General features: G+C 43.6%; 7 protein-coding genes across 8 annotated transcripts in view; all 7 read right to left on the reverse strand.

Moving 5' to 3' along the window:
- LOC308152854 (histone H1-like) overlaps positions 1-20,351 on the reverse strand; it is a gene marked incomplete at both ends in the record, with an annotated part of 58,791 nt that extends 38,440 nt beyond the window's left edge. The window contains one exon of one of the 2 annotated variants that reach the window (XM_080525923.1): positions 19,749-20,351. In XM_080525923.1, the coding sequence (XP_080382049.1) occupies positions 19,749-20,351 (603 nt within the window). Of the gene's footprint in view, positions 1-19,718 lie in introns of those variants that run through there. The other variant, XM_080525924.1, reaches the window with a different exon arrangement.
- On the reverse strand, positions 7,614-7,988 carry LOC308153150 (histone H2B-like; the record flags this gene model as incomplete). Its single annotated transcript, XM_080526241.1, has 1 exon — positions 7,614-7,988. The coding sequence occupies one exon, from the start codon at positions 7,986-7,988 to the stop codon at positions 7,614-7,616; it is 375 nt and encodes a 124-aa protein (XP_080382367.1).
- LOC308153152 (histone H2B-like) lies at positions 9,849-10,223 on the reverse strand (the record flags this gene model as incomplete). Its single annotated transcript, XM_080526243.1, has 1 exon — positions 9,849-10,223. The coding sequence occupies one exon, from the start codon at positions 10,221-10,223 to the stop codon at positions 9,849-9,851; it is 375 nt and encodes a 124-aa protein (XP_080382369.1).
- LOC308152935 (histone H4) lies at positions 10,892-11,203 on the reverse strand (the record flags this gene model as incomplete). The annotated part of the gene is made up of 1 exon (XM_080526007.1): positions 10,892-11,203. One exon carries the CDS (start codon positions 11,201-11,203, stop codon positions 10,892-10,894), a length of 312 nt encoding a protein of 103 aa, XP_080382133.1.
- LOC308152866 (histone H3.2) lies at positions 16,871-17,281 on the reverse strand (the record flags this gene model as incomplete). Its single annotated transcript, XM_080525938.1, has 1 exon — positions 16,871-17,281. One exon carries the CDS (start codon positions 17,279-17,281, stop codon positions 16,871-16,873), a length of 411 nt encoding a protein of 136 aa, XP_080382064.1.
- On the reverse strand, positions 18,258-18,644 carry LOC308152884 (histone H2A-like; the record flags this gene model as incomplete). Its single annotated transcript, XM_080525956.1, has 1 exon — positions 18,258-18,644. One exon carries the CDS (start codon positions 18,642-18,644, stop codon positions 18,258-18,260), a length of 387 nt encoding a protein of 128 aa, XP_080382082.1.
- A 1,774-nt stretch (positions 20,352-22,125) lies between the features above and the next one.
- LOC308152952 (histone H2B-like) lies at positions 22,126-22,503 on the reverse strand (the record flags this gene model as incomplete). Its single annotated transcript, XM_080526024.1, has 1 exon — positions 22,126-22,503. The coding sequence occupies exon 1, from the start codon at positions 22,498-22,500 to the stop codon at positions 22,126-22,128; it is 375 nt and encodes a 124-aa protein (XP_080382150.1). The 5' UTR covers positions 22,501-22,503.
- Positions 22,504-24,354: the final 1,851 nt, after the last annotated feature.

Here is a 24,354-nt window from a genome sequence, read left to right on the forward strand (position 1 = left end):
GAACACACTATATTTTCACTTTTCACAACAGCTATTTTCATTTCATTTATAATGTGCAGTAAACAAACAAAATAATTTATACTCTCTGCATTTGGCTACTATACAATGGTGCCAAAATCAACTATCCAAATATGACGGGGTGACACAGACGGGGTGAATTGTATGAATGAAAGTCACGTCCTACACCACTGAAATAAACAAGAATAACTAGTTTCTAAAGAGAGTTCCATTCACTTGATGTAATGGATCATGCGAGGGGGAGCGTAATCGTATTCATGATGATTGCTTGCCGATCAGCAAACAAAGCATTCTACCATCCCCCCCTCACTTCCCACCAGAAAGGCTGTACTCAGCCTGGTGAGGCAGATCTAGTGAAGACAGTGAAGACAGACAGGAAAGGCCACCAGTATATCATGTATTGATAATGTATTATTTCACTGCCTCAGAAAGTCATTCGTCGTGTGAAATGACGTGCGTTGTGCATTGAATGACACTATTTACAACGCTGTACATTTTCAAATAATGCAATAGGATATATATATATGAATTTACAGAAACACCATCATGAATGGAAATACGCAAGAGTGTGTAATTGACAAATACAGTTTGTGTGTTGTGGTGACACCACGTAAATACACATCACCCAGGCAGGAGAGAGAAAGAGTTGGGGGCACAATATCATTCAGTTGAATGATTGTACAGTTGTCTATAGGCAAGAAGGGGCTTTAGTTGGCGAGCGGACATGCCACATATCATCCCCGTACCGCCATCCCACATGTATTCATCATCATTTTCAATATATGTTGTATTGTCTGAACGAACATTTATAATTGTACATAGGCTACACATGGCCCACAGGGGTTCGTTCGTTTTGTTTTGATTGCATAATGTGGCTGTACACTTGTAGTGTAATGTAATGTTATTGGTTTATATATATATAAACAATATTATTATATACAATATTATTTTGTAATAATATTGTCAGCCAGCCCCTGCAACTGCTCACGGGGGTTCGTTCGTTTTGTTTTGATTGCATAATGTGGCTGTACACTTGTAGTGTAATGTAGTGTAATGTAGTGACAAATAAACGATAGATTGAGACTGCGGGAGCTTTACTAACGAATTAAAGTTTATTATAAAAAAATAATAGTAATAAATATTGCAATATTGTGATAATGTATTATTTCACTGCCTCAGAAAGTCTACTTTTTACTTGGAAGAATTGACGTGAACATTGCAAGTAAATAAAAATGTTACTTGAATTATCTGTCTCTCTGTCTGTGTTCGTTTGTAGTAGAAATATCACATCTGATCACATCTATGTAAAGACATTTCACTGCAACATGAACACACTATATTTTCACTTTTCACAACAGCTATTTTCATTTCATTTATAATGTGCAGTAAACAAACAAAATAATTTATACTCTCTGCAATTGGCTACTATACAATGGTGCCAAAATCAACTATCCAAATATGACGGGGTGACACAGACGGGGTGAATTGTATGAATGAAAGTCACGTCCTACACCACTGAAATAAACAAGAATAACTAGTTTCTAAAGAAAGTTCCATTCACTTGATGTAATGGATCATGCGAGGGGGAGCGTAATCGTATTCATGATGATTGCTTGCCGATCAGCAAACAAAGCATTCTACCATCCCCCCATCACTTCCCACCAGAAAGGCTGTACTCAGCCTGGTGAGGCAGATCTAGTGAAGACAGTGAAGACAGACAGGAAAGGCCACCAGTATATCATGTATTGATAATGTATTATTTCACTGCCTCAGAAAGTCATTCGTCGTGTGAAATGACGTGCGTTGTGCATTGAATGACACTATTTACAACGCTGTACATTTTCAAATAATGCAATAGGATATATATATATATGAATTTACAGAAACACCATCATGAATGGAAATACGCAAGAGTGTGTAATTGACAAATAAAGTTTGTGTGTTGTGGTGACACCACGTAAATACACATCACCCAGGCAGGAGAGAGAAAGAGTTGGGGGCACAATATCATTCAGTTGAATGATTGTACAGTTGTATATAGGCAAGAAGGGGCTTTAGTTGGCGAGCGGACATGCCACATATCATCCCCGTACCGCCATCCCACATGTATTCATCATCATTTTCAATATATGTTGTATTGTCTGAACGAACATTTATAATTGTACATAGGCTACACATGGCCCACGGGGGTTCGTTCGTTTTGTTTTGATTGCATAATGTGGCTGTACACTTGTAGTGTAATGTAATGTTATTGGTTTATATATATAAACAATATTATTATATACAATATTATTTTGTAATAATATTGTCAGCCAGCCCCTGCAACTGCTCACGGGGGTTCGTTCGTTTTGTTTTGATTGCATAATGTGGCTGTACACTTGTAGTGTAATGTAGTGTAATGTAGTGACAAATAAACTTGAGGCTTGAGTGATCTCACAGGAGCGCGTATAGCCTCTGACTAGCAGGTCTGACTATAGGAAGAAGATTTTGTGTGCAGGAAGAAGGTCTTTCTTGTGATTACATATTCATAGAACAGAATATTCTGGGAATTTTTGAAGATGAGTGGAAATTATCCAGGCATACTACGGACGAACACGGAGAGACAGATATTTCAAGGAACATTTTTATTTACTTGCAATGTTCACGTCAATTATTCCAAATAAAAAGTATGGTAACAAATAAACACCAATATATAAAAAAGGGGACACACACTGTGTAAATATAGGACAGTCTGCGTAAATATAGAACAGTCAGCACTTCCAGCACACCATTGCTGGCTGTGTGCATGTACCACAGACAAATCTTCCACACGACTGGCAGATCTTGATCGCTTTGTTCCCATGACACCTGGCGCCTTGACACTTTTTTTTTTTCACCTGTGGGGGTGTAGGTGGCCTGTCGAGTTGCAGTCGCCTTCTCGCTGCTGGTGTAGAAGGAAGCCTTGTCATTACCAGTGGCTCACACAGCTCCCCTGCTAGCTTATGAATGAATTGCTTCCTGGTTATACTGATGCCCATGCACTGGCTGTACAGAATGTGTGCATTAATTGCAGCCATGTCCAAAATGTTGTAAAACACAGCTACAGGCCAACGGCGGGTCCCTCCTTTTACTGTATATTTCCTCGTCATCTGGTCCAGAACATCAACACCGCACTTAGTGCTGTTGTAGTAGGCAACCGTTTCAGGCAGTTTCTTTGGGCCATCATTAGTAGAAACTGTCTGATGCAGTGTGCTGAGGAGGCAAACATTTTTTTTAGGTTTCGCCTGGTAAACTGTGAGTGTGGCTTCTCCAGCCCTCAGCACCTTGCTGGAAAATCTTTCAGTCTGTGCCCGTGTACATGGGGGCAACTCACGTCTGATTTTATTAATTGTGCCAACAATTGTGGTTTGTTGGGCCAAAAGGGTGTTTGCCAGTGGCAAGGAGGTGAAATAATTGTCTGTCGTGACATTTCTTCCTTTGCCCACGAACGGCTCCATCAGACGCAGCACAACATTGTCTGATAACCGCTGACCGGCCGGCCTGCTTGCATCTTTCCCTAGGTAGGGATGTGCGTTCAACATGTATTTGGTGTCCACGTCCGCTGCAACCCAGAACTTTATGCCAAATTTGTCAGGTTTATTGGCCATGTATTGTGTGAAACGACATCTTGCTTTGGTCGGGAACAACTGTTCATCCACGGTGATGTTGTCACCAGGTGTGTATGATGCAATGCTGTTTTTCACAAATGTATCAAAAATGTCTGAAATCATGGCAAATCTATCCACCGGAACGCGGGCGGCTCGTGTGTTCTTGTCGTCAAAGCGTAGATAGCGCATGATATCTCGGAACTTCTGGCGACTCATTGTGTCCTTGAAGAAATCGACTCCGAGATGTGATGACCAGCAGTCATCCATCCTCACGGACTTGGCATAATAAACTCCTTTGAAGTAAAGGAGACCGACGAATGCCTTTAGTTCGTCCATTGTCAAATTGAACTTCTCAGCATTACTCCGGTCAGCTTCTGCCTGAGTGTACTTTAGAATCTGTTGCCACATTTCCGTGTCAATCAGACACAGTAGACTGCTCAACGGACTTGTAATGTTCGATTTGGCATAACGAGTCGGGCCTGGAGCTGTCTTTATGATATTGGCCTGTCGTTCTCTGCCTCTCCGAGCGCCTGGGTTTGCGCTGTGTTGGGCCTGGTTGCTCAGTCCACACTGTGCCGTCTCGGCCCTTCTCTTTCGTGGCTTCACATGCGTCCTCAGTGTCACAGTCGCATTCGGAAGCATCTGCGTCTGATTCAATGACATGATCGCCTGCTGCCTGTAAGACACAAGAAACTATTAGTTGAACGAATGAATGGTCTTTATTGTCATTTATACAGTAACAAGTACCGTACAATCTACTATAGAAACACTTGATGTACGCTATGCTATAAATAAGGAATAACTTTTCCTGTAAACATATAAATATCCTATCTTTTCCTATCATAAACCAGTTCACTATGCTGTAAATACCCTAACTTTTCCTAAACCTTATGTAAACATATAAATATCCTAACTTTTCCTATATAAACCTTATGTAAACATGGGTTGTCCTATTGCACATAAATATCTTGACTTTTCCTAGATAAGCCTTATGTAAAAACATTTCACATTGTTTTAATGTAATTATGCACAGAAAAACAATAGCCTATATGATGCAATTTGGGACAGTGTTGTTATCTTACCATGATAATTCGCTCATCATCTCCTGATCCTCCATCTGACTGATCCGCTTGCACGTCATGTATGAATGCTAAAACCTCATCAGGTTGCCAATGGCGTCTCTGGAACTCTGGACGACTCATCACAGCAAAAATAACGAGGAGGTGTGCTCTCTAGACTGTAATGCAGGCTAATTTATAGGAATAGGTGTGTTCATATGCAAACATACAATGGAGTTTATTTGTCATGTTGATAGGCTATAGGGGACGGTTGATCATTTCTCGATCGGTTCGCCTATGTATATCACCATATTTTTCAATATAAAACGGAGGTCCGATATATGCCAGACATACTCGAAAGTAATGCATTGTATTTTACAAGGCGGGAAGCTACATGATGGCTTTGCGATCGTTACCATCAACGACCAATTCAAAAACCCATCAACATTGGAATGTGTCCATTCACATTTGAATCAACGTCGGTCAAAATGGGTGTGTGTCACATCATAATGTGATCCTACTACCATAAGCATTGAACTACAAGTCAAAATGTAATATTATTAACTCTGTGACTGCCAAACCTGGAAAATTCCGTGTTTTATGATTTATGCAATATTATCATACAGTAACGTTGGATCAATGTTATATACGTTATCTGTCTGGAGTCTGCAAGACCGGAGGAGTCTCTCTTTTAGGGTCGAATTCAGCTCTACATACTACCGTAAATAGTATGCGAGATTCCTCGAGAGAACTCTCATGTTCTGACGTTAGTAACAATATTACTAAAACGATATTTTTTGCTATTTAGATGTTGGATGTATTTTGTCAACAGTACATAGCCAAGAGTTTGCTGCACAACGTAGTCACCGTCGCGGGGGGCACACGTTGTGCTCGGGTTCGGGCTTCGGCGCTGTGTGGGACTCATGTTTGTGGCATGGCGGTGGGGATGCATAAGATATGTATATGTCTGAATGATGGTTGATTGCTATTATTGAAAAGGAAGGTGATGGGTGTTGCAGCATTGTGTTGCCGTGGTCATCCGTGTTCCCGCTGTGGGGGGTGGCAGCGTTCTGTGGATGATTGTGGTAACGCAGTGTTGCAACAGGCATAATCATCGTGACATCATTTGACATCACCGCTAAGCAGCATGGGTAATGTAGTATAATGTTCGAAAACGATTATTATTAATTTTTTGTTCACTGCACACTATAAAATGAACACACTGAGGATTGAAACAAACACAATTATTAATACACTCTGCAATTGGCTACTACAATGTTGCCAAAATCAACTATCTAATGTTCGAAAACGAGTGTACAAATATTAATCTGTGTATATATCTATGTAGGCTACAACCATCTTGCCTGTTGTGTATTACAGTTATTATTATTATACACAACAGTGTTGTGTTATGTGTTGTGTATATGTGAGTGAGACTGTGGTCTACAGTGATATACAAAAAAGACATTATATACAATATTATAAATATATATTTTTTTATAATATACGTTGATGAGTACAGGCAGCACTATAGACAGGCAGCACTTCAAACGTCTGAAGGGATTGGGAGACATACTGTACAGTTTATAATTTTCATAACTGTCTGTACATATACATATCTTATGTATCCCTATTGCTTTATTTAGCCTATATATGTTTACAAATATCAGTCTTATCCACTGAAGCCCCTTGTGTGTGTCCCCTTGTGTGTGTGTGTGTGTGTGTGTGTGTCCTTGCTCCCTCTGCTGATATAAAAGAGAATTGCAGCCTTGGAGAAAAAGATGGCAGCTGAATTCCAATGCAAATACACAGACACACACAGAAATACTGCAAAATCGCTTTATACTAACTCGATTTTGAAAATGTAAAGATGCTGGGTGGTAGAACGCACATATCTAGGAAAAGTCATGAAAGGAGGGTCCTGAAATTTGATCGAGTGCAAAGGTAGATTTTTTTTTTGTACTCACTGGTGCTGTTTAACACCTCACGGCTGCTCTAGTGTTAACCACCGCGCTGACACCCCGAGAAGTTATGCTTTTAACCGTAAACTCGATGAACCGGGAGTTCACCCGACCGCTGCTGCTGTGCTATCAAGCCCGTTCACTCATGAGTCAAATGCCGGTTTTAACAGGGAATTCGCTCCGCGCTGTGTCCACGGTGATAGGAGTGGAGGATCGACTCCATTCAAAAACTTTTGGATTCCCTGGTTTCTCCTCTTTCCGGACACGTTTGAATTGTTATCCTAACCCCCGGTAACCCGAAGTTATTAACCCGCAAACGGCACCGTGTTTGTCTGCCATTTTCACTGCTGTTGCTGTGTACACCCGAAGCTTTTTGCCAGGCTGCGTGTGACGCGTAACTCCGCCTACTATCGTCTACTCCTCCTACTAGTCCGGGTCTGTGTGTATAATGGAAACCAGAACAGATCAAAAGTGACCCGACCTGACCCCGAAGTGATGCGAACTGCACTAAAGCGGGACCCAGATGGAAAAGTACCACTAGTGAGCAACAAACAAGTGAGGAACAAAAAAGGCGCGCAAAACCTCCGGCGCGTTCAAGGACTGGAGTCTTTGAAAATTGTAACATCGAGTAATTGATACATATGCCTTATACATGCTTGTTATGTTATGTATACTTTCTGCCTGTTTTAACCTGCTGTGGCTTTCACTCTTGTATTGTGTTTTATTTGTGTTTTCTTCCTTGTTATGTAAAGCACTTTGTGACCCTTGGTCTGGGAAAGGTACTGTATAAATACATTGTACTTACTTGTTACAATACACACAGTCAGTACAGCATATAAGTTCAACTGATTTGTAGCACGCAAGTTCAACTCACTATGGAATTGCTTTTATTGATAGGGTGGGTGGCTCTTAAAAGAGCCTTTTGGGGTAAGTAATAGACGAAAATCGGTTTACTTGGAGCTGGTGTACTTGGTCACAGCCTTGGTGCCCTCGGACACGGCGTGTTTGGCCAGCTCACCGGGGAGCAGCAGACGCACAGCGGTCTGGATCTCCCTGGAGGTGATGGTACGACGCTTGTTGTAGTGGGCCAGGCGAGAGGACTCGCCGGCGATGCGCTCGAAGATGTCGTTGACAAAGGAATTCATGATTCCCATGGCCTTGGAGGAGATGCCAGTGTCGGGGTGGACCTGCTTCAGGACCTTGTACACGTAGATAGCGTAGCTCTCCTTCCTGGACTTTCTGCGCTTCTTGCCGGTTTTGCTGGCGGTCTTGGTGACGGCTTTCTTGGAGCCCTTCTTGGGCGCAGGCTTCGCAGGCTCAGGCATGATGATGAAAACAGCTCGTTACTTCTCAGAAACGAATAAAAGGGTGGAGGTAGTGCAGCCGCTATATAAAGGGGGAGCTATGCAAAGTAGGCGACTCCTGACACTAGATTCTATTGGTCGAGTCTGGTTCTGAACAACATTTGAAAAAACACTCGTTGTCCAGTTAGCCAGGTTGTCTAAGAATCACCTATCCATCAGTCATCATAAGAAAAATACATCTATGCTAGGACCAGGCAGTCACAATGCTAGAAAAAGGAAGAATTACATGTTTTCATTATTAACTTATTTACTGTGGAGAAACCTGTACTGGGAGGTAGTGGGGATTAAGAGGTCTTTGGGAGGGATATCACTTAAGGACTGGAGTCATTGAAGATTGTAACATCGAGTTATTAAACACCAGTACTATATAATATATACTATACCATACTATAACGTCGACTTCATTGTTGCACGTCAGCTCAAAACACTATGGAATTGCTCTTTTATTGACTTGTCACACTGACTTGGCCAGTTAATGACATAATGGGGGTGATATGAAGGCATATCGATAGATAAGTGGGCATGTCTTGGCGGTAGTGGTAGGCTAACTTATTGATTGTACGAGATTATCCACATGTGAACGCCGTTTAAACCATTATTATATTCATGATTTATGTTTAAATCCACCTGTCCCGAGAAATTGGCCATGCGTGTGTATGCAGTGTAGTCACTCCTGTCCATTATATTAATACCGGAAACCGTTTTAGACGACTAGTGAGTACACTACTCCAGCAGTTGAAAGAAACAATGGCAGAGTGGAAAAACAAAAAAGGCGCGCAAAACTTCCGGCGCATTCAAGGACTGGAGTCTTTGAAAATTGGAACATCGAGTAATTTATACATATGGCTTATGTTATGTATGCTTTCTGCCTGTTTTTAACCCTCTGTGTCTTTCACTCTTGTATTATGTTTTATTTGTGTTTTCTTCCTTGTTATGTGAAGCACTTTGTGACCCTTGGTCTGGGAAAGGTACTGTATAAATACATTGTACTTACTTGTTACAATACACACAATCAGTACAGCATATACGTTCGACTGATTTGTAGCACGCGAGCTCAACTCACTATGGAATTGCTTTTTTTTGATGGGGTGGGTGGCTCTTAAGAGCCTTTTGGGGTAAGTAATACAGACGAAAATCTGTTTACTTGGAGCTGGTGTACTTGGTCACGGCCTTGGTGCCCTCGGACACGGCGTGTTTGGCCAGCTCACCGGGGAGCAGCAGACGCACGGCGGTCTGATTCTCCCTGGAGGTGATGATAAATCCACATGTGAACGCCGTTTAAACTATTATATTTTATTATTTATTTTGAATCCACCTGTCCCGAGAAATTGGCCATGCGTATGTATGCAGTGTAGTCACTCCTGTCCATTATATTAATAGAGGAAACCGTTTTGGACAACTAGTGAGCAACAAACAAGTGAGGAACAAAAAAGGCGCGCAAAACCTCCGGCGCGTTCAAGGACTGGAGTCTTTGAAAATTGTAACATCGAGTAATTGATACATATGCCTTATACATGCTTGTTATGTTATGTATACTTTCTGCCTGTTTTAACCTGCTGTGGCTTTCACTCCTGTATTATGTTTTATTTGTGTTTCTACTTGTTATGTAAAGCACTTTGAGACCCTTGGTCTGGGAAAGGTGCTGTATAAATACTGTATAATTTTACTTACTTGTTACAATACACACAATCAGTACAGCATATAAATTCGACTGATTTGTAGCACGCGAGGTCAACTCACTATGGAATTGCTTTCTTTTTTGATAGGGTGGGTGGCTCTTAAAAGAGCCTTTTGGGGTAAGTAATACAGACGAAAATCTGTTTACTTGGAGCTGGTGTACTTGGTCACGGCCTTGGTGCCCTCGGACACGGCGTGCTTGGCCAGCTCACCGGGGAGCAGCAGACGCACGGCGGTCTGGATCTCCCTGGAGGTGATGGTACGACGCTTGTTGTAGTGGGCCAGGCGAGAAGACTCACCGGCGATGCGCTCGAAGATGTCGTTGACAAAGGAGTTCATGATTCCCATGGCCTTGGAGGAGATGCCGGTGTCGGGGTGAACCTGCTTCAGGACCTTGTACACGTAGATGGCGTAGCTCTCCTTCCTGGACTTTCTTCGCTTCTTGCCGGTTTTGGTGGCGGTCTTGGTGACGGCTTTCTTGGAGCCCTTCTTGGGCGCAGGCTTCGCAGGCTCAGGCATGTTGATAGTGGCTCGTTACTTCTTAGAAACGAATGAAGAGGCGGCAAACGCACACCCGAAATATAAAGGTGGGGCTATGCAAATTAGGGGGCTGCTGACATCCACTTCCAAAGCTCTAGCCTGCCTCACGGGTAAATACATTATCTGCGCACGCGCGAGCTCCTCCCCCCCACCCCTTCCTTACTTTTTCACTCTGCTGTCGGGTTGCCTTGTTTCCGATGGCGATATGAACATGAAAACGTCAAGAGGAAGATTGAGAATGATATACATAGAACACCAAGTCCCCCAAACTCCCAACCAGCCTAGCGATTACTACCAGGAATGGTCCTTTTGGGATGGTACAAGGGCATGCATTATTATTATCACTAGATGCGCAATAGAAAAAGGGGCTGCACTGTGTTGTGTGAGTAATAATCCATAATAACCATTTTCTTTCTAGAGTGCACATGTGGGATGGTCATTTCTAGTCGTGGAATGCCAAGACTACGCATTTACTTACGTTGACATTGATTTGGCAACGTATGTTTTTTTCATGACAGCTATAGCCGTTGAATGTACAGGCCTGACAAAATGTGTTATAACAATGGAATCAACTCTCTTGTGTGGGGATGGGTGGCTCTTAAAAGAGCCGTTGTTTTTTGTAGGGAGTGGTTGAGTTTACGAATAGTTTAGCCGCCGAAGCCGTACAGAGTCCGTCCCTGGCGTTTCAGAGCGTATACAACATCCATGGCGGTGACGGTCTTCCTCTTGGCGTGCTCGGTGTAGGTGACGGCGTCACGGATCACGTTCTCCAGGAAGACCTTCAACACACCGCGGGTCTCTTCATAGATCAGGCCAGAGATGCGCTTCACACCCCCACGGCGAGCCAGGCGGCGGATAGCGGGCTTCGTGATTCCCTGGATGTTATCACGGAGAACTTTGCGATGACGCTTGGCGCCTCCTTTTCCGAGTCCCTTTCCTCCTTTACCTCTTCCAGACATGTTGAGTTCAGTACGATTATGACTTCGATGAAGTTGTGGGGTGAATTTATCTCAGCTACGAGGACGTGATTGAGACCAGGTTGTACAGGAAGCGCGCGCTATCGCTTGCCTCTTTTTTTCTTGTGGGGAATTTTTGTAGAGGGAGGAGCTTCTACTAGGGACAACGTTTGGCATTACGGGCATTATTGAAGCAAAAGGACATCGCGCGCACGCACACACACACACACACACACACACACACACTCACAATCAGTAAAAGAACATAACATTAATCAAGATGTTTGGAATGGTCTGATAAGATTGACTCCTTACAACAGCACATGGTCAAATTTAGACACTATTATGACTGCAACCATTTCAATCTTTTAGCGATGTTGTAGTAGGAAATGTAGGCTCAACTGATCTATTTTGTGGAGCTCTGCCCCATAGGAGAGCTCTGCTACTATTGGTTTACTCCTATAGGTAGCCAATGACTGAATTATTTATTGATTTATTCGGGGGGGGTGAGAGAGACTGTTTTGCCCTGCCCGGTAAAGACAAGGGCACTCTGAGAGGAGATTGCGAATCTGCTGGCAAAGGGTGCAATGGTCCTAGTCCCCAGGGACCAGTGGTTTGTACTCCCCCTCAATCTGCTGGAGCTTGAGGCAGTCAGACTGATTGCTCAGCTCAACAGCTAAAAAAAAAACACTTCCCACCTACACTTAATTTCCCGCCTATTTGCACACGCCTTATATGGCTCTCCCACTCTATCTCTTCTGATCTCTTCTTTCTCCTCCCAAAATGAGAGAGAGATAGAGATGTACTAATTAAAAGTCACTCAGACCAGTTGCACCCTGGAGTCATCCTTAACTTGCCTAAACCTGTCATAGCTGACCACAGTGATAACCACTGGTGATAACATTTTTGGGTGGGGCACAGGTTATGGGGGCATGCTCCACGGGGAAGAATATCAACTTTAAAATCTGGATTTACAGTCGATTTTAGCATGAGAATATATATAACTTAATTATTTGTATATGACTTATTAAAGGGCAAACTGCAAACACAACAAAAATATAATGCACAACAACTGACAAATCAACTGGAATAGTCTTTGTTAGCAGAGTAGACTTAATGTTAACAGAATGGACTTATACGCTTTGTCTATCTGTGCAGCGGTAAGGTGAATAATTCTAGCAGTACTGTCCAGACAGTTGTCTTGTTTAGCCATTCAACTAGGCATTATTTATTCAATGGAGAAAGACATGGAACACAATGCAATTGTGATAATAAATGTGTTCTTTGTTACTTCTTTAATTAAATTAAAGTGTACCTTTCTATTATCATACAATATTTCCTTGAACATGTAAACTCTATAATCATACAGTTGTCTTTCTATTAGTTGTCTCTGTCATACTGAACCGTTTGTTATCATCCTGAACTATCTCTGTTGCTCACCTCACCTCAGTTCTGTCTCTATTGCCCTCCTCTCCTGTTGTCTGTCTCTCTGTTGCTCTCCTCTCCTGTTGTCTGTCTCTCTGTTGCTCTCCTCTCCTGTTGTCTGTCTCTCTGTTGCTCTCCTCTCCTGTTGTCTGTCTCTCTGTTGCTCTCCTCTCCTGTTGTCTGTCCGAATATCGGTTGTTAAGTCGCGACGTGTTTCCGGGTCCAAAGTTGGCTGAGGCGCTGTCTTCGAAATGCGCAATAATAATAATAATTAATTATATTTATATAGCGCTTTTCCGAGGCTTAAATACCCTGACAATATGGGGAAAACAGGAAAGTGCTGTGTCCCTTGTTGTATGAATAGATCCCAGTCTAAAAAACGATTAAACTGTCATTCTACCGCTGTAGTATACTGGTATTCTGGTGCGGAGAATTTCTGGTTTGAACCCGGAAATTGCAAAACGTCAAGTTTGACTTCAGACTTAACAACCGGATATTCAGGGCTCTCAAGTCTCACGCATTTTTTTTATTTTTTTACTACCCCTAGTGGTAGTGGCCCTAGGCTGCAGCCTAGGTAAACCTATAATCTGCGCATGCCCAGACTCCTCCCCTATGTATTTTCACAGTGAATTTTACACACACACAGATAAAATGTTTATTGTATTGGAGGATTTTTAATGAATGCTGATAGGCGCCGACAGAATATCAGCCGCATTTTATGAATAAACAATGTTTATTTTTAAAAATCTTTTACAAGTAGCAACTACGAAGTGGGGCTGCGTTGGAAGGTGGGGAAGGTATAAGGTTCAGAGATAGGAAATGTTAGGATATTTATAGCATAGCATAGAGTACAGCACAGTGTTTTATTTGTATAGTATAGTAGTATAGTATAGTGGATAGTGTATATAGCCTTTATTTATGTAAACCAGCTCTTTTCCCTTCTTGTTTTTAGTATTTTTTTCCTAGCACCAGGGGAGCCCCCCTCCTAAATTTCGTTGTATGGTACCTGTACTGTATTAATGACAATAAAGACCATTCATTCATTCATTAATTCATTCATTTTCGGACTTTGTCTACATGTTACGGTACATGTGGTAATACGGTACATGTGTGAAAACTAGGGTTAGGGTTAGGTGCTACGTTGACTTGGTACATGCTGGCATGTCTAACCCTACCCCTACCCCTACCCCTAACCCTACCCATAACCCTAACCTTAACTGTAGCACCCTAGCACCTAACCCTAACCCTAGTTTTCCCACATGTACCGTAACATACACACTAAGATTGAGCAGAAACAGGCAGGGGCTCCTACTTCTACTGCCATCTACACGAGTTCTGCTGTACAATTCACCTTTATAGCATGTGACCTCATATTGTGCTGAAACTAATTAGGGCATAACAGAATCAAATGTATTGTTTTGGTTAAAAGATGTCGGATTAAAACTCAGACATCTCCGGATCCGGTCCATGGGCCTTAGTTGGACCACGTCTGCTCTAGTCCCTTTAACTTCAGACCACGGTCCTAATCATCACTTTGCTCTAGTCCCTTTAACTTCAGACCAATGTCCTAATCATCACTTTGTGTACAGTACATAATGTGTGTGTAATATGATATGAAGTTAATGTTTTCTCTTTCTGTGAATGTGTTTGTGTGTCTGTAGTGAATGCAGTGGATATCTTACTACCACCAGAGCCCCAGACCAGAGCCCAGTTTTCACAAGGTGAGTCTCTTTATCCTGAAGTAGCTAACAGTCTCTCTCCACTGATACTCTCCACAAACCCTGAGATATAATTAGAGAGATCTAGGAGAGGGAGAGACTCATGAAAAACAGGCTCGATATCTTACTCCTCTTATTTCTCTGATTTGGTCTCTGCTCTTCTCCCAGATGCCTGTGAGCTCACACTGGACCCAGACACACCATGCAGTGAATTCGGGAGACACACGCCATGCAGTGAAAATTGGGAAAGACAGGTACCAACCCCAGCCTCCAGAGAGATTCAATAGGGGGTCTCGGTATGTGCTGCGTAGTTATCAATGGTAACAAAGGGTGGGAGACAAAGGGTTTTCAACAAAGGGTTTTCACCGTTGAAAAAAGTCCTGCCAACCTACTTGCCACCCCAGTTACACAGACCAACTGATATAATTTGTTGTATTTTTATTATTGGATCTTTATTTTATTTTTTAAAACTGTTGCACCCTATTTCATGCACCCGAATGGTTGCACCCTATTTCACGTGGAGAGATTTGAATTTGCCTGCTGAGCTGTCTCTTGTGCTGTGCGGTGTGCCTGTTCAGGTAATGTTAAATGTGGTTTTAATTAATTATGTTATTACGTTTAGAATTCATTACCTAATGGATATGTTTAGTCAATTAATGGATGTTTTGTTCATCAATGTAACGTTATTTGCTAAGTTATGAAGCGAATACGTTTTGCAGTTCAGCTGTTAGCACTAGCTAAGTTAGCTAGCTATTTAGCTAGCTAGATATCGTAAGGGTCTGTCTGGACGCTGTTACTGGGAGGTTGAGAGGAGTGGTCAGCAGTGTTGCCAGATTGGTCTGATGTTTACCAGCCCAATAAGTGCTCAAAATCCGCCCAAATTGATAAAAACCAGACCAAATATTATAGCATAGAATATATAATAATTATACATATAAAAAAACGAATAGAATAGAGTAAACAAAGGGACTGCTCAAATACCAAAAATAATATTTGTTGATTGTTTCGATTAGCAATGCTGTGTCAAAGTAATGACAATGCTTAGTCTTGTTTCATGTTCAATGCAATGGCAAAATATGATCATGGAAGATAACCTCAATTCAATCATGGTATTATCATATGAAATCCATTTCCATGTGACATCCTCTATAGTCTCAATGAATGTGCCTTTTTAAAACCAACCCCCAATTGAATTGGCAATATAATAAAATGTGTTAATTGCACATTAGCATGGTCTGCAATTAAACACACATTAGCATGGTGATCACAGCATATTTAACACAGTTAACACAGTCTCTGTCAAGTTATTTTTAAACATTTTTTTTCATGGGAAACCAGGCCAAATTCTGTGCACCAGCCCAAGCCCAATTTTACCAGCACAATGCAACCTAAACTAGCCCAATTGGGCTGGAAGGGGTCGTTGGGCCTTGTTGGGGTGACAGTGCTGAGCTGTGTAATATTAGAGCTCCCCATAAGTGAGTGATGCTTTATCATAACCTACTATTCTGTATTCTGTGATTTGGTTTTAAGAGTAATATGTAATTATTTCCCACTTCAATGAATCTCAGAGGGTTGACTCTCAGATTGAGCTCTCTCTGTGAAATCTAGAATCTGAGATTATTGAAGCCCAATCCTGTGATGGTGTCAACAGTCATAGGATGTTCATATCTGGTCAGACTGGACCTCTATTACATATTCCTGGGGTCAGGTCATCTTCATTTGAATGATCCAATGATTGCAAATAGGACATTTGTTTTCAATGTTTTCTCAATAAACTGTAAAAGAGATTATTTTATTTTTTAGAGATTATTATTATTATTTTCTACATTTAAATGTTTTCCTTGTACAATGTAAATGACCCTAACCATCAAATCAGATTAAACTTTATTTACAATACATACTGTGGCACATTTCATTCACATATGCAGTATAGCCTAACGTGTTTTAATAACCCTTACATATTCAATACAATACAACATGCTTTTCTAATCATGTGCTCATTGTGTGTGGATTTATGGCAAATTCTTCTAATTTAATCCATTTTAAATTGAGTCTATAACACCACATAATGTGGAAAATTGAAGGGGTCTGAACACTGTATATATACATATACTATCTATTTTAAGAACAGCCTATGGGGGTACCGCATTTTGATGTCCTCCCAGCACCATTAAGCTTTAGCCGAAGTAAATCACAGACCTTGTGTGGAGAAAATCCGTGACCTACAGAATACACTGACTGACCCTGATTTACTTCGGATTATTTTACATAAGGAGTGCTTATCATAGTTAGACCATCACAACGAATTCACACATTAAGGCCTTATGCTGTTGTGAATTGGCCTACATGTATTTCGGTTACCGAGATGGCACGGTCAGCATCCCTGCAGGCTACTCATTTGAGTCGTATATAACCTATAGATTAACGCCCTACACGGGTGGTAAATGGAAACACGCCTTTGAGGGAAATATTGAGGTGGCTCTTAAAAGAGCCTTTGGGGATCTACTGTTAGATCAGGGTGGTGATCTTAGGCGCGCTCTCCACGGATACGGCGGGCCAGCTGGATGTCTTTGGGCATGATGGTGACTCTCTTGGCGTGGATGGCGCACAGGTTGGTGTCCTCGAACAGCCCAACCAGGTAAGCCTCGCTAGCCTCCTGCAGGGCCATCACAGCAGAGCTCTGGAAGCGCAGGTCGGTCTTGAAATCCTGGGCGATTTCTCTCACCAAGCGCTGGAAGGGCAGCTTGCGGATCAGCAGCTCGGTGGACTTCTGGTAACGACGGATCTCCCTCAGAGCCACGGTGCCGGGCCTGTAACGGTGAGGTTTCTTCACACCGCCGGTGGCCGGGGCGCTTTTACGGGCAGCCTTGGTGGCGAGCTGCTTCCTGGGGGCTTTGCCGCCGGTGGATTTACGAGCGGTCTGCTTGGTTCTGGCCATGACGATATCTTCCTTCGTTCAGTTGGAGTATAACCAATCTCAACAGAACGTTGTACATTTATAAACCCCCAGTCGTGCCCCGATTGGTTGGCGACTATAGACGAGCTCATTGGCTCGTTGGCGCCTCCTTCTCCGGCTGCCATTGGACACGAGCACCGTCCACAAATTCAAATACTTATACCCTGCCGCGCGCTTCCTTTGTTTGGCCCCTCCCCCAAACCGCTGGCTTCAAAGAGATGTAATTCCGATATCTTTTGTCAATGATAATCTATCCTTTAAATTATTATTTTTTAAAGCCAAAACAAATGTGAAGATACAAAAAAGTATGTAATGTACGACTATATTAATACAAATGAACAAGAACAGTGTAAACATTATGTACAGAGATCAGCGTGGTGCAGACACTTATTTTGTCTTTACGGTGGTTGTGTGCCATTGGACGTCCTTTAATCTCGCTGCTGTTGTGGACATTGTTGTCCTCTATCCTTAAGCTATAACTTCATCATTGTTGTCCTCTATTCGAAATCTATAATTTCATCATTGTTGTCCTCTATTCTAAATCTATAATTTCAACATTGTTGTCCTCTAATTTTAATCTAAAGTTTCATAACTAGTTGTCCTCACCCAGTTCATACAAATGATGAACCAACAAACGCAAACTATTATTATGGAAGAACAAGGTCCACTACACAAGGAAGGGGTGATGTTTAAAACCGTAAAAAAGGACTAAACGTTATTTCAAATGCTGAGGCAGTGACATCACGAGGATGTTTTCTGCCCAACCCTGTGTAATATGTATGGGTGCGTTCTCTGCCTCGTACATGAAATCACAATTAGTGTTCTTCACAACATGAAACACTCATAACGCAGACAAACAGTGGAGGGAGAGATGGACTGCACTTTTGGAGAGAGAAGTGGTTGGCTCTTAAAAGAGCCTTTGGGGTTAAGTAGTGGGGTCAAAGCCGTAGTAGAACTTTTACTTGGCTTTGGCGGGCTTCTCGGTCTTCTTGGGGAGCAGCACTGCCTGGATGTTGGGCAGCACACCACCCTGAGCGATGGTCACACCGCCCAGCAGTTTGTTCAGCTCCTCGTCGTTACGGACGGCCAGCTGCAGATGACGGGGGATGATACGAGACTTCTTGTTGTCGCGGGCGGCGTTGCCGGCCAACTCCAGGATCTCAGCAGTCAGGTACTCGAGCACGGCGGCCAGGTAAACCGGTGCGCCGGCGCCCACACGATGGGCATAGTTGCCCTTGCGTAGGAGCCTGTGGACACGGCCCACAGGGAACTGAAGCCCGGCGCGAGAAGAGCGGGTCTTTGCCTTTGCTCTGGCCTTGCCTCCAGTTTTGCCTCTCCCTGACATGGTGACGATTTAGCGGGATCTCAAACAAGATGAAGAAAATAATTTCAGATAACAGTTCCGCCGCTTGGAGCGTCGTTCTTATAGCTCGCCTTGACGGCGTTCATTGGCCACTGGGTCGATGTCACCTCATCCAATCAAGAGACAGAGATTGTGACACTTCTGTCTTTGTGAGTTTCCCTCGCGCGCCAGAAATCGAAGTTTAAATCAAACTCGTCCCACGTAATAATAATAATAATAATAACTTTATTTGTATAGCGCTCTTCCTGCAAACGTTGCAGCTCAAAGTGCTTTAATCATTATATAATCTTAATTTAATTATTTAGTCATTTAAAGGCAATATTAAAAAGATGGGTTTTTAGTCTTGACTTGAACATATTATGCGCTGAGGTTGCATCCCTAATGTAAACTGGCAGTGGAGACACAATTTGGGTGCATAAAATGAGAATGCAGCCTCACCAAATCTCTTCTTTTGTACATGTGGTACACAGAGAAAACCAGCGTCAGAAGACCTGACATGACATATTCAATATACTAAAACTAGTATATGTCATAATATAATAATAATAATATATAATTGATACGTATATAATATGTACATTGTGAAGTGCGTTCCCAGCTCTCTGTAGTACGTTAGTCCTGACTGAGCGAAAAGTGTTCTGTTATCTCCCGCCTTTCTGTCCAAATATAACGTATTGGTGTAACGGAAAGAGGAACTAACTGTATATGTTGATATTATATGCAACTTTATCATTATGGACACTGTCATACCCCCACCATCCTCTCCCGCACACAGATCTACCGAGTGACACGTTATAGCGTCAAAGTGTAAACTAGACCTAGATGTCAAATCTCTCATTACTGCTCATTATTTACTCAATAAGTAAAACCATGATTGTCGTGTGGGTAAGTCCGTGGTTGACACTGGTGTAAAATACTAAACTAAACACTCGACTTTTTCTGTCGTCATGGATGATAATGCGTTTTTACGAAAATCTGGGTGGCTCTTAAAAGCTCAAAGTGCTTAAAAGAGCCTTTTTGTGGTACAAATGGTGTCGGAAAGAACACTTTGAATGTTTACTTCTTCTTTGGGGCTGCCTTCTTTGCCTTGGGCTTCATCGTTTTGGGTTTGGCTACCTTGGGCTTGGCTGCCTTGACGGCCTTTTTGGGGCTCTTAGCCGGAGCCTTCTTGACCGGTGTGGCCTTCTTGACTTTCTTGGGGCTCTTGGTGGCCTTCTTGGTGACTGCCGCGGGCTTCTTTGCCTTCTTGGGAGACTTCTTGACCGCAGCAGCGGGCTTCTTTGCCTTTTTCGGAGACTTCTTGGCAGCGGCAGACTTCTTTGCGGCCGCCTTCTTGGGTTTCGGGGCGGCGGCTTTCTTCGCCGGCTTCTTGACCGCCTCGGCGGCTTTCTTGTTGAGCTTGAAAGAGCCGGAGGCCCCGGTGCCCTTGAGCTGGAGCAGAGTGCCCTTGGTGACGAGGCTCTTGACGGCGACCTTGACGCGGGAGTTGTTCTTCTCCACGTCGTAACCACCGGCCGACAGCGCCTTCTTGAGCGCGGCCAGAGACACACCGCTCCTCTCCTTGGATGCTGACACGGCCGTCACGATGAGCTCGGCGACGCTGGGGCCAGCTTTCTTGGGCCTGGTTGCTGCCTTCTTCTTGGGGCTCTTGGCCGGCGCGGGGGCTGGTGCTGGTGCGACTTCTGCCATGTCTGTAGAAAGTCTCGTTCGTTCCGGTAAACCAACTAGTCTGCAAATCTGCTCTGTGAGAATGAAGCTCAACCCGGAGCAGGGGGCTGTCCTTAAACGCGGCATGAGAACCGTGCAGACTCAGCCATCCCTGCTCAGCAGTCGTAGCTGCCGAAATGTTTGGGCGCCTGTGTTTTCTCCTCGCGAATAACGGGCCAAAAGTCACCCGTGGTGCCGAGTTGAGGTCCAAATGCAAACGGGCCAGCGAGCAGACTTGCCTCCGGTTAGAATAAAGTCATGTGAGCCGCGAAGGCCTCGTGAGTTTTGTTGTGACTCGATCAAAACCCCACCGTTGCACCGTCGGAGGGAGCGGTGCGCACAGCTTTTCCTGTGTTATTTGTCTCCTAAAGTGGCTAAAAGTGCATATGATTGCGACCAGCACTCGTTGTCCAGGTAGCCAGGTTGTCTGGCAAGGGAGTACAAAGGTTGAGGGTCCCCCGATGTGGTGCGGGGTGTTATAAATATGAGCTCTTTTGGTGGTCGTGAAACACAGTCGCGGGGATGGGGCTGAGAGCTTGTCCGTATAGGTGATTTTTCAGATGGTGTCCCTCTCCCTCCCATTAAATCTAGACAAGACAGGTGAAAGCCATAGATAGACTATGCTTGCTGCATGTCGATTCTGAGGAATCAATTGCGATATTATCACCAGAATTGTGTTGAGGACATCAGCAGCCTTATGATGAATATGTTCGGCTACTAAACTAGTTGGTAACTAGCTGAAATTGCAATCATAACTTTTTTGTAAATAAATAAATAATAATAGTAATAAGTAAATTCAATAAATTAAATGTGCTTATGTATGTGTTGTTTATCGATGGTGACGTAGTCAGCCTGCCTCCTCTCTCCATGTGTTTGTGGGTCTTTGTGGACCGGGGTGTTTACATTACATCACATTTGTAATGTAACATAATATAATATAATGGTTCTGCCGCTGCTTGGCTGTCCTTGAGCCTCGTATTAATCGTATTAATATTCACCAATAATACAATAATAGACATAGACAAGACATGCATGACCGAACTCGTTCACATCATTGGTTCTTGAGGTTCTGTCCAGGTAGCTGACTAGTGAGCCTGCATCAACCTTAATGCTATTCAAGTGCAAGAAGATTACATTTGTCTTCGCCGTTTAAGATACACACATTCATCTGCTGTGGAGCAGTAGCAGGCGGTCTGATTCTCCCTGGAGGTGATGATAGATCCACATGTGAACGCCGTTTAAACTATTATTATATTTTATTATTTATTTTAAATCCACCTGTCCCGAGAAATTGGCCATGCGTATGTATGCAGTGTAGTCACTCCTGTCCATTATATTAATAGAGGAAACCGTTTTAGACAACTAGTGAGCATCAAACAAGGCGCGCAAAACCTCCTGCGCGTTCAAGGACTGGAGTCTTTGAAAATTGTAACATCGAGTAATTGATACATATGCCTTATACATGCTTGTTATGTTATGTATGCTTTCTGCCTGTTTTAACCTGCTGTGGCTTTCACTCCTGTATTACTGTTTTATTTGTGTTTTCTTCCTTGTTATGTAAAGCACTTTGAGACCCTTGGTCTGGGAAAGGTGCTGTATAAATACTGTATAATTGTACTTACTTGTTACAATACACAATTAGTACACTGATTGGTAGCACGCGAGGTCATCTCACTATGGAATTGCTTTCTTTTTTGATAGGGTGGGTGGCTCTTAAAAGAGCCTTTTGGGGTAAGTAGTACAGACGAAAATCTGTTTACTTGGAGCTGGTGTATTTGGTCACGGCCTTGGTGCCCTCGGACACGGCGTGCTTGGCCAGCTCACCGGGGAGCAGCAGACGCACGGCGGTCTGGATCTCCCTGGAGGTGATGGTAGAACGCTTGTTGTAGTGGGCTAGGCGAGAGGACTCGCCGGCGATGCGCTCGAAGATGTCGTTGACGAAGGAATTCATGATTCCCATGGCCTTGGAGGAGATGCCGGTGTCGGGGTGGACCTGCTTCAGGACCTTGTACACGTAGATGGCATAGCTCTCCTTCCTGGACTTTCTGCGCTTCTTGCCGGTTTTGGTGGCGGTCTTGGTGACGGCTTTCTTGGAGCCCTTCTTGGGCGCTGGCTTCGCAGGTTCTGGCATGTTGATAGTGGCTCGTTACTTCTCAGAAACGAATGAAGAGGCGGCAAACGCACACCCGTAATATAAAGGTGGGGCTATGCAAATTAGGCGGCTGCTGACATCCACTTCCAAAGCTCTAGTCTGCCTCGCGGGTAAATACATTATCTGCGCACGCGCGGGCTCCTCCCCCCACCCCTTCCTTACTTTTTCACCCGGCTGTCGGGTTGCCTTGTTTCCGATGGCGATATGAACATGAAAACGTCAAGAGGAAGATTGAGAATGATATACGTAGAACACCAAGTCCCCCAAACTCCCAACCAGCCTAGCGATTACTACCAGGAATTGTCCTTTTGGGATGGTACGACAAGGGCATGCATTATTATTATCACTAGATGCGCAATAGAAAAAGGGGCTGCACTGTGTTGTGTGCGTAATAATCCATAATAACCATCTTTCTAGGGTGCAAATGTGGGATGGTCATTTCTAGTCGTGGAATGCCAAGACTACGCATTTACTTGCGTTGACATTGATTTGGCAACGTATGTTTTTATTCATGACAGCTAAACCCGTTGAATGTACAGGCCTGACAAAATGTGTTATAATAATGGAATCAACTCTCTTGTGTGGAGATGGGTGGCTCTTAAAAGAGCCGTTGTTTTTTGTAGGGGGTGGTTGAGTTTACGAATAGTTTAGCCGCCGAAGCCGTACAGAGTACGATAGTTATGGAGATAGACTCCAGTTCTATGAGTGGAGCGGAGCCCCATAGGGGAGCTCTGCTCCTATTGGTTTACCCGCTACCTAAAGTAGCCAATGACTGAATTTTTCAATGCCTGCGCCCGCCTGGGGTGCTATATAAAGGGGTGTACTTCGCTACCTCATTCTCCCAAACATACAAAAACAGCCGGGTTTGAACGAGTCGAAGTGGGCCAGCAGCCCTATGGGGCTCCGCTCCACTCATAGAACTGGAGTCTATCTCCATAACTATCGTTCTATATCGTGGAGCTCCGCCCCATAGGGGAGCTCTGCTCCTATTGGTTTAGGCGGAGCGAACGAGGCCAAATGTACCCCCACTGAGACTATTAATCCGTAAAACAATCTCAGCGGCACCCGGAGCTGACCACTGATGTTGGTTCAAGACAACCTTAAAAAGTTGGCCCAACCCACACGAGTCTGCTCCACTGATCTAGCCCTTACGTGAGCACGCAGGGTTGTAGATCTAACGGAACATGTCCTGGAGGAGGGTCCCCTCCCCAGGCACATCCGTAATCATCCTGACAGCACTTGAATAGCATCCCCAACCAGGGTAATCCAAGTGCCATCCCCACTACATCAGTCCTCAGCAAACTGAGGACAGAGTGAGAAAAGGATGAGGAAGAAATATCACTTACCTAACCCTTACGTTGGGTTGTTGATCTAACAGACATGTCCTGGAGGAGGGTCCCCTCCCCAGGCACATCCGTATTCATCCTGACAGCACTTGAATAGAATCCCCATGACCAGGGTAATCCAAGTGCCCTTCCCACAACATCAGTCATCAGCAAAACTGAGGACAGAATGAGAAAGGATTGAGGAAGAATATCACTGACCTAACCCTTACGTGAGCACGTAGGGTTGTAGATCTAACGGAACATGTCCTGGAGGAGGGTCCCCTCCCCAGGCACATCCGTAATCATCCTGACAGCACTTGAATAGAATCCCCAACCAGGGTGATCCAAGTGCTTTCCCCACTACATCAGTCATCAGCAAAACTGAGGACAGAATGAGAAAAGGATGCGGAAGAAATATCACTGATCTAACCCTTACGTGAGCACGTAGGGTTGTTGATCTAACGGAACATGTCCTGGAGGAGGGTCCCCTCCCCAGGCACATCCGTAT

This window comes from Nansenia antarctica (assembly GCF_963989245.1).
Source record: "Nansenia antarctica genome assembly, chromosome: 3".
Taxonomy (NCBI): Eukaryota; Metazoa; Chordata; class Actinopteri; order Argentiniformes; family Microstomatidae; genus Nansenia; species Nansenia antarctica.